This window comes from Tursiops truncatus, chromosome 17 (genome assembly GCF_011762595.2).
Source record: "Tursiops truncatus isolate mTurTru1 chromosome 17, mTurTru1.mat.Y, whole genome shotgun sequence".
NCBI classification, from domain to species: Eukaryota; Metazoa; Chordata; class Mammalia; order Artiodactyla; family Delphinidae; genus Tursiops; species Tursiops truncatus.
In genome coordinates, this window is record NC_047050.1 from 53,335,866 (window position 1) to 53,350,092 (window position 14,227).

The following is a 14,227-nucleotide window of genomic DNA, read 5'->3' on the forward strand; positions in this document are numbered from 1 at the left end:
TATGTCCTTCAATTGTGACTTCTTTTTGATTAAGTAAAATAGAATGATAACAGGATGTTTTTTCTTTTTAAAACACATACAGATGGGACTAAGGAATTTGATAACAGCCCAAAAAATGATAGGATGAATTCCAAATAGACAGATTCCTCATATGTGACTTGAGTGAAAATAACTTCATTTGTTAGAGTGCCTTTTAAAATTCATAATACCACAAATTGTTTACAGAGGGAATACTATTAAGAATGAAACAGTATAATATTATAGCCAATATTATAATTGGAATAAGAGGGTTTAAGAAGAATATCAAACCACTAATGTTTATAAATTTATTAGGAATAAAGTTCAAGATATATTTGAGAATAACAACTACATGATCATACATAATTCAAACAAAATATTCAGATGATAGGTCTTAATTTAGTTTTATATAATGTGGAAGTGTGTCTATAAAAGGTGACAAAAGAACTATGTAAACTGACTTTGAATTGCACAAAAATATTTAATAGTCATGAAGAAAGTTTGAATTCTCCTAAGAGAATGAGAGACTAAAATTTTAGAGTGGAGTAATGATTTCCTTGGCATGTCTAAGTACATCAGCACAAAAAGTTTGTGTATTTTTAATTTAGAGTGCTAGACTCTAAGGAAATAGAATATGTAGAGTGAAGCATTGTCAAAAAAACACACCAGATGTTTTGAAAACAGTATGTTGGGAGGAAGGAAAAGCATGCAGCTAACTTGAGAATGATGATGGAAACAATAGGTCCTTTTTGACTTTGGTCAAAGTAATAGTGCTCTAACAATGGGGGAGGGGACAGGGCAAAACTGTTTTTAAAAAAATACACAACTTTTACCTCTCCTATATGGTTATGAGGATCTCATCATTCAATAACTCTGGACATAGCATGGAAACTGATATCATTCCTTAGTGTGTTTCTATGCTACACAGTCACTTACCTTGATAAACAAAGTGAAATCCCTTAGCTGTTACTGGTCCAATTGAAGTAAATCGAATTGTGATCTGATTACCTGAACTCAGTGGAAGTGATTCTCCTACTCAACAAAACAAACACTAAGATATCATAAATAATTTCATTCAGTAAACCTAACAAATGATATTAATTTACACTGTCATTTGAAAATGTCAATCTATGTTCTATTAAATTACTTTAATATATCCTACCACTGACAACATATTTTCTTTGGGTTCAGCTTCAATTGCAACCTTTTTACTGGAAAGCTTTTATTACATTTTGATAATATTGCCTCATTCTGTAAAGAATCTTTAAATACTACATTAAACACTAAGTGACTAAGTCACACTAAGTGACTAAGTACTATATTTACTTGATTACAATCCCAGAAAACAGTTGGTTATATTTTTCTCATGAATTTGAATTATTCTTGTGTTTCTATTCTTTTTTTAAAAATAAAGAATGATTCTATTTTCAGTTTATTTCTAATATGGATGACATAAATCTCAACTTTCACTACAATACCAATCAAAGTCAGTCTTTAATCAATAACTGATGCATGGCAGTTCTATTAAAGGATACCTGAATGGGATCCTGAGAGGGAAGATAACAGAGAAGATTGCTGAGTTGGCCCATCATACACCTCAACAACATCGTGGAGTGATGTCTGGAAAAATACAAACTGGCCAAACACCACTGATCAACAGGAACCAGGAGAAGCAAACAAATCACCAACCATCCAAAAATGAAAACAAAAAACAAACAAAAAAAAAAAATAGAAAGAGGAGGAGAGAGAGAACAAAGTATTACAATTTAATAGTCATCTTTTTTTTTCTACCTTTAAAAGAGGATGTGTGCCAATTGGTTGATATGCCTGACACATGTACTTCAGGTCATAAAAGTAATAACCGTGGCCTAAAAGCAATAAAATTGTAAGAATATTATTTTTTTAATTAAATTAAATGGGTATAACATTTAATTTAGCTCAGAAATCATAAGGTTGGCGATTAATACTGTATATTTTTTATTTTTCTATTGGTAGATTCTTTTCACTTTGTGACTCTCTTCTCTTTTTCTAATTTTTTTTCCTCTTTGAGATGACATAGACAAAGTTTTAGTTTAGGGGATTTATCGTAGATTGCTTTTAAAATGCTATTCCATTATAAATAACAGTGTCACTAGAAAAATATCAACAATATACTTCTAATGTATAGGGTTTAATTCACATTCTGAAAATGGTCCCTAAATATTTATTGTTAATCCTCTGCCAAAATAAAGACATATTATTTATGATTCCTCAGCAACTGAGATATTTTAATTTCAATTGAGATATAAAATTCTACAAAATGATTGCCTTTTCATGGTAAGTACAGATCTGATGTACTTACCAACAGAGTTTTATAAATGTCTCCTTTTTACTTCATTTTGTACTTTTTCTTTAATAATATATTAACTTTACATGCAGAAACTACCCAAACTATAACTTAAAAGAAAGAACCTGTTACAGAGCAGAAATCAACTAGTGTTTTGTGATTTTAAAAAGTGAAATAGGTAAGAAAATTCATCCTCAAAACATTTCATTGAATAGAAAAATTGTGGGGTTTAAAAGACTATGATTTTTCAGAAGTTTAATAATGTAAAAGCAAGGTAACTTGTAAAAATTCAACATTATATTACTGTCATTGAACTATACATTGCACAAATATATATAGTTTTTTAAAGTTCTTCATATTTTACCCCTTAAATCGAGGTTATGGTCATCCTATGGTGGTCATATGAAGACAGGCTTGTTCATTTGAAACATGCTGAGTTTTGTATTTGAAGCCACACACATAATACTGTACACAAAGCTACATGTATTTTTTTTGGCCTGCTAAAATAAGCTGTTGATCTCAGTCCAGTTCTTTGTGGGGTAAAAGAAAACAAACACAGAGTGTTGCTACTTTCAATAATTCCTGAACCTTAGAGGGCTGACTTTCATAAATGATCCTCCTTAAAACATGATGTCATAGAAACAAATTTATGTTTCTATCAAATCACATACATGTAGTCAATTATTTTAATGGTTTACAAGTCATATGAAAAATTTCCAGTTCGACCTTTTTAAAATATCCATATTTGATGGTCTACCAAATCCCAAGTTATTTCAAAAATACTCCTAAAAATATTAAGAAAGTTTTTGTTTTCTGTTTTTGCATTTGTTTAGATTGGTGTTTGGATGATCTGTTTTCAAAAGTGTCTTTTAAAGTTTCTATTAAAATGCAGATGTTGCCATTGCCTTTCTAAGTGCCCCCTCATCCCCCCCAAAATCAAAGTAGACTAATCACTAAGAACTTTGCTAAACTAAGTACTCTGCGCAACAAGACTCTTGATAGATAACATTCTTTCTCTGTATCTTTCTGGGAAGTCATTAGGGAAAAGTGTCAAAATTCAACATCCTTTATCTCTGTCTTCCTACATATCTCAAATATTCCATTAGGAAACATGTCCAATTTCCAAGCAAACCACTATATTTACAAACAACATTTAAAACAACCAATATACACAGTGATCCAAGATCTTTTTCTAAGGAAAAAGGAAAAAAAATACGCCCTCTTTTCTTCCTGTTTGTAGGCTTCTTGTTCTCAAATATTACTTCTCTACAGATAGACTGGAGTTTTGTGTCACCTGTAAATTGGGTATGTTGAGACTATAACTTTTAATAATATAGCCAGTAACACCATATATTTGCATCATATTAAGTAAAGAAAACTGTAGGGCACTCCCTTTTGAGTGATGTTAGTTTGTAAATTATTGTAGTAATTCTGTGATGAGATAGGGGAGAATTGAGAAGGGTAGGGGGTGAGGGAGTTGAGTGTTGAATCTTCCTTTATTAAGCAATCAGTATGCTACTTCTCTTCAACTGCAACCTTACTCTGTTGTAATATGGCCAATGGAAATTTTAAGTTAAAAATAGCTTTTATTAGGAAAAAACTCTGAGAGGGTACTGAATCATTATACGAAAGATGAAATTTTAAAGTACATGTTGAATAAGTGTTTTGTAGTATGAAGAATCAAGAACACTTGCACAGTGATCTTACTTCCTACACATTATCAGGTTAACTATTGTCTTACTAAACCGATATGCTACAATTCTGAACCAAATCTCCCCTGATCAGTCAGAATCTCAAGAATTAAATGGTTACTCCAATGTTTGCTTCCTCATTCTGCCTCTAAATGTCTAAATTTACTTAGTTTTCTTATGTTCAGATAACAGTAGGTCCTTTGCTTCTAAAACATTCTGAATAGCCAACCGCACCCTTTGCATAGCTGAGACTAAAGTAGGAAAACAAAAATGTAAACATTTTAAGGTGAACCAAAAGGTAACTAGTTGGATGCTGTTTTCTGGTAAGCAAGACATTGTCTAGTACATCATTCTGGGTCCCCTGTGTTTATGGGGGCTGTGGTGTAATGCAAAGGATTATTATTATCCAATAGAACTATTTGTAAATTCATCCTACATATCATTGTAAATTCATTTCAGTATTTCATCTGCCTGTCTATCTATCTATCCATCCATCCATAATCTATATTTGGTTCTTTGAATTCTTTCTTGAAACACTGTAACATATTACAGGGTCCCTCATTAATTAATGAGTTAAATAAAAATTTTAACACGTTTATTTTATATTTGTACGGCAGCCATGATTATGCCCTCTTTAAAAAAAAAAAGGGGCTTCCCTGGTGGCGCAGTGGTTGAGAGTCCACCTGCCAATGCAGGGGACTCGGGTTCGTGCCCTGGTCCGGGAAGATCCCACATGCCGCGAAGCGGCTGGGCGCGTGAGCCATGGCCAGAAACTAGTACCTCAACCTAATAGCTGGACCACCATTTTTTTTTTCCTAAGGCTATATTTAACCCCTGAAGTCTGGGCTGATCATGCTTTCTGGAATGATTAGCAACCCTATTCTTTTTCTTAGTTTCCAACAGAGGTATAAAATTCTTTGCATCTCAGCTCCAAGCTCTTCTTTCTCTTTCTCTGGAGATTTGCATGTCGATATCAAAAGCATTTTGCTCTCATGCTATTAGTATAGGTTATAAACACTAAGCTGTTTCTTAAATGAGACACCATTTTAAGGAAGTTTCTCCTTCTTTAAGCATAATAGATGTTAAGAATAATGTCTCTCTTTTATTAAAAATCCATTTTTATAATGTTAGATGTATCACTGCAAGCTAGATACAGGAAGAAAGGGAAACTTAGTAAGGTAGAAATAAACATGTAAAAATCTCTACAAACAAGCCAATGCAAATAACCTATTATTAAACCTGAAACTACTTCCAAGCCTCTTATTTCCCATATATTTTATCCTACAATACAGTTTATTAATTCAACTAATATTTGTTGATTCTATGAGGTACCAGGAACTGAACTAAATGCTGGGGATAAAAAGTGACTAATACAGAAAGGGCCCCATTAATTATATTTATGGTCATTTAGGTGGCAGCTTACCTTTATTCTATGTATGATAAGATGTTAGACTAGCCAATTAAATTAATTATAAACCAACAATGGTACTTTGGGCACATCTTTCCATACAGATCATTGGTATGTTAATCATTTAATCCATTCTTCAAAGCAAGTCCTCTACCAACAACTTCTAATGGGCAACATTTGGGGGGAGACCCAGACTGCATTTTAAAGAAATCCATAATTTAGATTTTTAAGAATCACTTAAATAGAGGAAACCTCTAACTTAGATTATATTGGCTAGGATATTTACCCCAACTTCAAAATTTGCTCTCCCATGAGCAAATAAACTCAGAATGAAACCAGGCATTGTGTCTATCTACTCTTCTTTGTATATGAAACAAGGTTTAGTTGACATTTAATTTTTACAGTATCGTATTCAACGAAGACAATATCATATTCAACCAAGACAAAGAGGCAGGGTTCCATTTACTGAGATGGTCTTCATGGTTTAAGTATTCAACAAACTTAACTTTCAAAGAGCTTTTGTTTCCTGTTCTACACCAAGCACTTTCAAATCCATCTCCTTTAATCATGTTCATTTAACTCTAAGACTTTGTCCATTCTTCTTAATTTACCCATTTCAAATGTAAGTCAATAAATAATAAGAGAGGCCTAGGATGGCAGAAAGAAACTCCTGAGCATTAGGAGTTAACTGTGAGAATACTCTGTGCAGATGAACAGTCTCTCTGAAAATATCATTGTGGGAAACAGTAGAGTGGGTGCTTAGGGTATGACACAACACACTAAATAGTGCAGTGCCCAGAGGGTTGTGCATTTGTTTAAAATATGAATCAACAGAACAAAGAAGTTAAAGCTCCCTTTTCCACTAAACTCTACTCTGGAATATTGCTGAAATGTTCCGCCACTGCCTAAGCGAGTCAGGAATTTTGGATGTTACATTTAATTTTTGTGCCATCAAAATAACACTGTACAGACAGCCTCTTCAATAAGTGGTGCTGGGAAAACTGGACAGCTACATGAAAACAATGAAATTAGAACACTCCCTAACACCATACACAAAAATAAACTCAAAATGAATTAAAGACCTAAATATAAGGCCAGACACCATCAAACTCTTAGAGGAAAACATAGGCAGAACACTCTATGACATAAATCACAGCATGATCCCTTTTGACCCACCTCCTAGAGAAATGGAAATAAAAACAAAAATAAACACATGAGACCCAATGAAACTTAAAAGCTTTTGCACAACAAAGGAAACCATAAACAAGACGAAAAGACAGCCCTCAGAATGGGAGAAAATATTTGCAAATGAAGCAACTGACAAAGGATTAATCTCCAAAATTTACAAGCAGCTCATGCAGCTCAATATCAAAAAAACAAACAACCCAATCCAAAAATGGGCAGAAGACCTAAACAGACATTTCTCCAAAGAAGATATACAGATTGCCAACAAACACATGAAAGAATGCTCAACATCATTAATCATTAGAGAAATGCAAATCAAAACTACAATGAGGTGTCATCTCACACCGGTCAGAATGGCCATCATCAAAAAAATCTACAAACAATAAATGCTGGAGAGGGTGTGGAGAAAAGGGAACCCTCTTGCACTGTTGGTGGGAATGTAAATTGATACAGCCACTATGCAGAACAGTATGGAGGTTCCTTAAAAAACTAAAAATAGAACTACCATAGACCCAGCAATCCCACTACTAGGCATATACCCTGAGAAAACCATATATCAAAAAGATTCATGTACCACAATGTTCATTGCAGCTCTATTTACAATAGCCAGGACATGGAAGCAACCTAAGTGTCCATCAACAGATGAATGGATAAAGAAGATGTGGCACATATATACAGTGGAATATTACTCAGTCATAAAAAGAAACAAAATTGAGTTATCTGTAGTGAGGTGAAGGGACCTAGAGTCTGTCATACAGACTGAAGTAAGTCAGAAAGAGAAACACAAATACCGTATGCTAACACACATATATATGCAATCTAAAAAATAAAAGAAAAAAAAAAGGTCATGAAGAACCTAGGGGCAAGACGAGAATAAAGACTCAGACCTACTAGGGAATGGACTTGAGGACACGGGGAGGGGAAAGGGTAAGCTGGGACAAAGTGAGAGCGTGGCATGGACATATATACACTACCAATTGTAAAACAGATAGCTAGTGGGAAGCAGCCACATAGCACAGGGAGATCAGCTAGGTGCTTTGTGACCACCTAGAGGGGTGGGATAGGGAGGGTGGGAGGGAGGGAGACACAAGAGGGAAGAGATATGGGGATATATGTGTATGTATAACTGATTCACTTTGTTATAAAGCAGAAACTAACACACCATTGTAAAGCAATTATACTCCAATAAAGATGTTAAAAAAAAATAACACTATACAGAGACTCACTGATTTGGCAATTAATTAACTTTAAATGAGAATAATAAAACAAACGTGGATGTGGTTACTGTTATTCAGTGATCAGGATAGGAGTTATTGAATTAAAAATTAAAAATTGAATTTATGCAAATAAAGAAGGGTTTCAATTTTATTTCACATTTGTTTTCCTCTCAGAAGGGAATAATTCACAGAGTTTCCCAATGGCATGCTAGTGTAGGGAGGAAAAAACTCAGAATAGACTGGGCCATAACTAAGGGAACTGATCTAACCACTTCTGGGACAGTTGGTGAAGAGTTAAAATGTCCAAGAGGCTGTGGTAAATTCAGGTCTGATTCAAACTTGATTTGATGCAAAAGGGTCCTAACTTGGTGGAGGAAGGCCCAGTAGGTCTTTCTGGGCAGCAGTAGTTCTAGTAGTCAGATGGGTAGTACCTTATTGATTATGATGTCAAGGTACTGCAATGACAAGATTTGTTAGCTCCATGACAGAATGGATTAAGCAGCTTAAAGACTGTCAGCATCTGCAGCTGAGCAGATTTAGAGGACTAATATTTTCAAATAATCAATCTATGGATCTGAAATGCCGTAACAACTGTCTACTGAAGAGTGAAGGATTCCAGTTCTGGAATCAGACTCTCAAGGATTGAACCTAGGATGAGCCACATGAGAAAGTCACTTTACCTTTCCGTGACTCAATATCCACATCTGTAAAATAGGGATAATACAAGTACCTAAGCTCACAGGATTGATGTGAATATTACATAAATTGATACTTGTAAAACACTTTGAACAGTATCTGAAACATAGTAATAAATATTAGTTACTAATAACTCAGTTTTGTAAATATATATGCTACTAATTGAACCTGAATGTTTATTGATAGGCAAAATTTAATTGACCTTTGATGTTAAATAGCATATCTTTTCTAATTCTCTGCTTTCCAAACATGCATATTTAGAACAAATGATAGAACTGATTGGGTTAGAGAGTATTACAGCTATTTAAACCAGGGTTCATTTGTCTTTTGAATTCAAAATGGCTATGTACTTCTCTAACTACTTGATTTTACATTCTATCCTTTTGGATGAAATATGAAAATGTAATTAGCAGCTTTCTATAAGGTCTAAGAAAAGGGCTACAAGGTGAGAGAGCATTCATCTTTTGTTTTGTTTACTCCCTTCACCTGAAATCCATGCCACTCTATTGCAAAGGCATTGAAACTCCATCACAAAAGAAATAGTTTCACACAGAAGGGAGGCTGGGCAGAAAAAGGAATAGACACATACAAATTCCTATTAGATCTCAGCTTGATTCTCAACATGCCTGGTACTCCTTTCACAAAATCTACACATTCTTTTGTATTCTAGAGTTCATTTTGATAATATTAGGCACTCAGCTTGTTGGTCGCTCCATTACAAATTTTTTAACAAGTCACCTCTGTTGTTCAGCTTGCATTTTATTCACTAACACAGCACAGAAGGGCACACACATGTGCACCCACACTACCAACAGAACAGAAATAAATAAGATTCAAATCAAGGATGTGTTTACAGCTGGACTTGATTATGTGCAAAAGCATAAAAAATAACTGTTGGTGACATAATCTATCAAAAGTTTCTCTAGCTTTATATGAATTTTGCCTCATACTTTCATCTCATATGAATATTTCAAAACAATAGCACAGAAATGTCCATGCATGCAAAAGGCTTCCTTTCACAATTAATAACATGTACAGAACTCTTTGCGCTCTGTATGCTCTGGCTGTGAAACTACTTGTGTAAATAGCTTCAAGGTTGCATTTTGGGATCATTATACTACCACTTGGATACCTCATGATTTTAAAGGCTCTGCCCCTTAAAGATGAGTACAAGGTATCCAATTAAAACTTCGAGTTGCACAGCAATGTGAGTGTACTTAGTGCCACTGAACTCTACAGTTAAATATGGTTAAAATAGTTATGTTTTATATTGTGTGACTTTTAGCACAATAAAAAACATTAAAAACCCTTCAGTTTTATGAAAAATATATATAGATATAAGTTAAATATATGACAATTTACTTTGAAAAGTTCTAAAAAGCAGAATTTAAAAAATCAGCCCCAAATAAAATCAATGTGTTAATTATTTTTAGAACACCATCTAGCACTAGAAAAGTTTGGTAGAAGTTGCATTAATTGATGTAATAAGTGAGAGTTTCATCAGTATTTTGGGAAGTTTTACATTTTTACGTATCAGTGAGATTCCAAATACTCATGGTTATTATTATAGTACAATACTATTAAACTATGAATTCACAGTGAGGCATGTTATACTAATACAGCATTTTAGTTAAGGTGAGCCAAGTGAATCATATATTAATTATCTAGGGGCTACTGTTGATACAATATCCACACAAAAGCTTGGCTCCATCCTGGGTGCTGGGGCCAATTTTGCCCTAGAGCAAACAATCTCTAAATTCTAGGTTAGCAGCTCACAAAAAACAATGAAATCATTCTGGCTCTGAAAATAAATATAACAAAATCTTATTGCTATCTTGTAATAATTAGGAAATAAAAGATGTTATTTAATAAAAATTCATTGTTCTGACCATGGCACCCAATTATCCAGTAAGTTACAAGCTGCAGAAATCCAGTCCTACTTTGAACTCGTAACAGTAAATGAAATCCTAATTTATTTTCCTGTAGTAATGTCTTGGGTGATACTCTTGTCAATCCATAAACTAGGCTTACTGAATAAATCCATAATAACTACTTTCAGGCTTCTCTAAAGCTGGCTTTCTGTCTATAACGTGACCATTTGCTTACTACCAAAAATTCAAAACTACCTATTTGACATATTTAAAAAATATAGGCATTGTAAAAAATACAAAAACAAAAAAAAAACACTTGTAGCAAAGATAGTCCAATTTTATTTAATTGATCCAGGAGCAACTATCCAGTCAACTGCAAGCCAGTAACTTATCTGCAATTTGGCAGTTGTAACATTTCCCAATAACTGAAAATTAATTTGGTGTTTAAAAAGTAATGAGAGGGGAGGAGCTTCAAGATGGCGGAAGAGTAAGACGCGGAGATCACCTTCCTCCCCACAGCTACATCAGAAATACATCTACACGTGGAACTGCTCCTATAGAACACCTACTGAACGCTGGCAGAAGACCTCAGACCTCCCAAAAGGCAAGAAACTCCCCACGTACCTCGGTAAGGCAAAAGAAAAAAGAAAAAACAGAGACAAAAGAATAGGGACGGGACCTGCACCAGTGGGAGGGAGCCGTGAAGGAGGAAAGGTTTCCACACACTAGAAGCCCCTGCGCGGGCAGAGACTGCAGGTGGCGGAGGGGGAAAGCTTCGGAGCCGCGGAGGAGAGGGCAGCCACAGGGGTACGGAAGGCAAAGTGGAGAGATTCCCGCACAGAGGATCGGTGCCGACCAGCACTCACCAGCCCAAGAAGCTTGTCTGCTCACCCGCCGGGACAGGGGGGCGCTGGGAGCTGAGGCTCGAGCTTCGGTCGGATCCCAGGGATAGGACTGGGGTTGGTGGCATGAACACAGCCTGCAGGGGGTTAGTGCACCATGGCTGGCTAGCCGGGAGTGAGTCCGGGAAAAAGTCTGGAGCTGCCGAAGAGGCAAGAGACTTTTTCTTGCCTCTTTGTTTCCTGGTGCACGAGGAGAGGGGATTCAGAGCGCTGCTTAAAGGAGCTCCAGAAACAGGCGCCAGCTGTGGCTATCAGCGTGGATCCCAGAGGCGGGCATGAGACGCTAAGGCCGCTGCTGCCGCCACCAAGAAGCCTGTGTACGAGCACAGGTCACTATCCACATCCCCCTTCCGGGGAGCCTGTGCAGCCCGCCACTGCCAGGGTCCCGGGATCCAGGGACAACTTCCCCAGGAGAACGCACGGCGCGCCTCAGGCTGCTGCAACGTCACGCTGGCCTCTGCCGCCGCCGGCTCGCCTCGCACTCCGTACCCCTCCCTCCCCACATCCTGAGTCAGCCAGAGCCCCCGAGTCAGCTGCTCCTTTAACCCCGTCCTGTCTGAGCAAAGAACAGATGCCCTCAGGCGACCTACACGCAGAGGCAGGTCCAAATCCAAAGCTGAACCCCGGGGAGCTGTGCAAACAAAGAAGAGAAAGGGAAATTTCTCCCAGCAGCTTCAGGAGCAGAGGATTAAATCTCCACAGCTTGATATACCCTGCATATGTGGAATACATGAATAGACAAGGAATCATACCAAATTGAGGAGGTGGACTTTGGGAGCAAAGATATATATATATATATATATATATATTTTCCCCCCTTTTTCTCCTTTTGTGAGTGTGTATGTGTATGCTTCTGTGTGTGATTTTGCTGTATATATTTGCTTTTACCATTTGTCCTAGGGTTCTGTCTGTCCTTTTTTTTTAAAATTTTTTCTTAATAATTATTTTTTTATTTTACTTTATTTTATTTTGTTTTATCTACTTTCTTTCCTTCTTTCTTTCTATTTTTTCTCCCTTTTATTCTGAGCCATGTGGATGAAAGGCTCTTGGTGCTCCAGCCAGGTGTCAGGGCTGTGTCTCTGAGGTGGGAGAGCCAAGTTCAGGACACAGGTCCACAAGAGACCTCCGAGCTCCACATAATATCAAACGGCGAAAATCTCCCAGACATCTCGATCTCAACCCCAAGACCCAGCTTCACTCAATGACCAGCAAGCTACAGTGCTGGACACCCTATGCCAAACAACTAGCAAGACAGGAACACAACCGCATCCATTAGCAGAGAGGCTGCCTAAAATAATAAGACCACAGACACCCCAAAACACACAACCAGACGTGGGCCTGCCCACCAGAAAGACAAGACCCAGGCTTATCCACCAAAACACAGGCACTAGTCCCCTCCACCAGGAAGCCTACACAACCCACTGAATCAACCTTAGCCACTGGGGACAGACACCAAAAACAACAGGAATGACGAATGTGCAGCCTATGAAAAGGAGACCCCAAACACAGAAAGTTAAGCAAAATGAGAAGACAGAAAAACACACAGCAGATGAAGGAGCAAGGAAAATACGCACCAGACTTAACAAATGAAGAGGAAATAGGGAGTCTACCTGAAAAAGAATTAAGAAAAATGATAGCAAAGATGATCCTAAATCTTGGAAGTAGAATAGAGAAAATACAAGAAACGTTTAACAAGGACCTATAAGAACTAAAGAGCAAACAAACAGTGATGGATAACACAATAAATGAAATTTAAAATTCTCTAGAAGGGATCAATAGCAGAATAACTGAGGCAGAAGGACGGATAAGTGACCTGGAAGATAAAATAGTGGAAATAACTACTGCAGAGCTGAATAAAGAAAAAAGAATGAAAAGAATTGAGGACAGTCTCAGAGACCTCTGGGACAACATTAAATGCACCATCATTCGAATTATAGAGGTCACAGAAGAAAAAGAGAAAAAGAAAGGGACTGAGAAAATATTTGAAGAAATTACAGTTGAAAACTTCCTTAATATGGGAAAGGAAATAGTTCATCAAGTCCAGGAAGCACAGACAGTCCCATACAGGATAAATCCAAGGAGAAACATGTCAAGACATATTAATCACACTATCAAAAATTAAATACAAAGAAAAAATATTAAAAGCAGCAAGGGAAAACCAACAAATAACACACAAGGGAATCCCCAAAAGGTTAACAGCTGATCTTTCAGCAGAAATGCTGCAAGCCAGAAGGGAGTGGCAGGACATATTTAAAGTGATGAAGGAGAAAAACCTACAAGCAAGATTACTCTACCCAGCAAGCATCTCATTCAGATTTGATGGAGAAATTAAAACCTTTACAGACAAGCAAAAGCTGAGAGAGTTCAGCACCACCAAACCAGCTCTACAACAACTGCTAAAGGAACTTCTCTAGGCAAGAAACACAAGAGAAGGAAAACGCCTACAATAACAAACCCAAAACAATTAAGAAAATGGTAATAGGAACATACATATCAATAATTACCTTAAATGTAAATGGATTAAATGCTCCAACCAAAAGACATAGACTGGCTGAATGGATACAAAAACAAGACCCGTATATATGCTGTCTACAACAGACCCACTTCAGACCTAGGGACACATACAGACTGAAAGTGAGACGATGGAAAAAGATATTCCATGCAAATGGAACTCAAAAAAAGCTGGAGTAGCAATTCTCATATCAGACAAAATAGACTTTAAAATAAAAACTATTACAAGAGACAAAGAAGGTTTCTACATAATGATCAAAGGATTGATCCAAGAAGAAGATATAACGACTGTAAATATTTATGCACCCAACATAGGAGCACCTCAATATGTAAGGCAAATACTAATAGCCATAAAAGGGGAAATCGACAGTAACACATTCATAGTAGGGGACTGTAACACCC

General features: G+C 36.5%; 1 protein-coding gene across 3 annotated transcripts in view; it reads right to left on the bottom strand.

The window, feature by feature from the left end:
- The window catches only part of CSMD3 (CUB and Sushi multiple domains 3), a 1,081,491-nt gene that overhangs the window by 175,663 nt on the left and 891,601 nt on the right, over positions 1-14,227 (bottom strand). For 2 of the 3 annotated variants that reach the window (XM_019931944.2, XM_019931943.2), the window contains 2 exons: positions 1,554-1,667; positions 955-1,050 (listed from right to left, as the gene is read on the bottom strand). The exons of the other annotated variant lie outside the window; for it this stretch is intronic. In XM_019931944.2, coding sequence (XP_019787503.2) covers positions 955-1,050; positions 1,554-1,667 — 210 coding nt within the window. The remainder of the gene's footprint in view (positions 1-954; positions 1,051-1,553; positions 1,668-14,227) is intronic. 3 annotated transcript variants of the gene reach the window in all.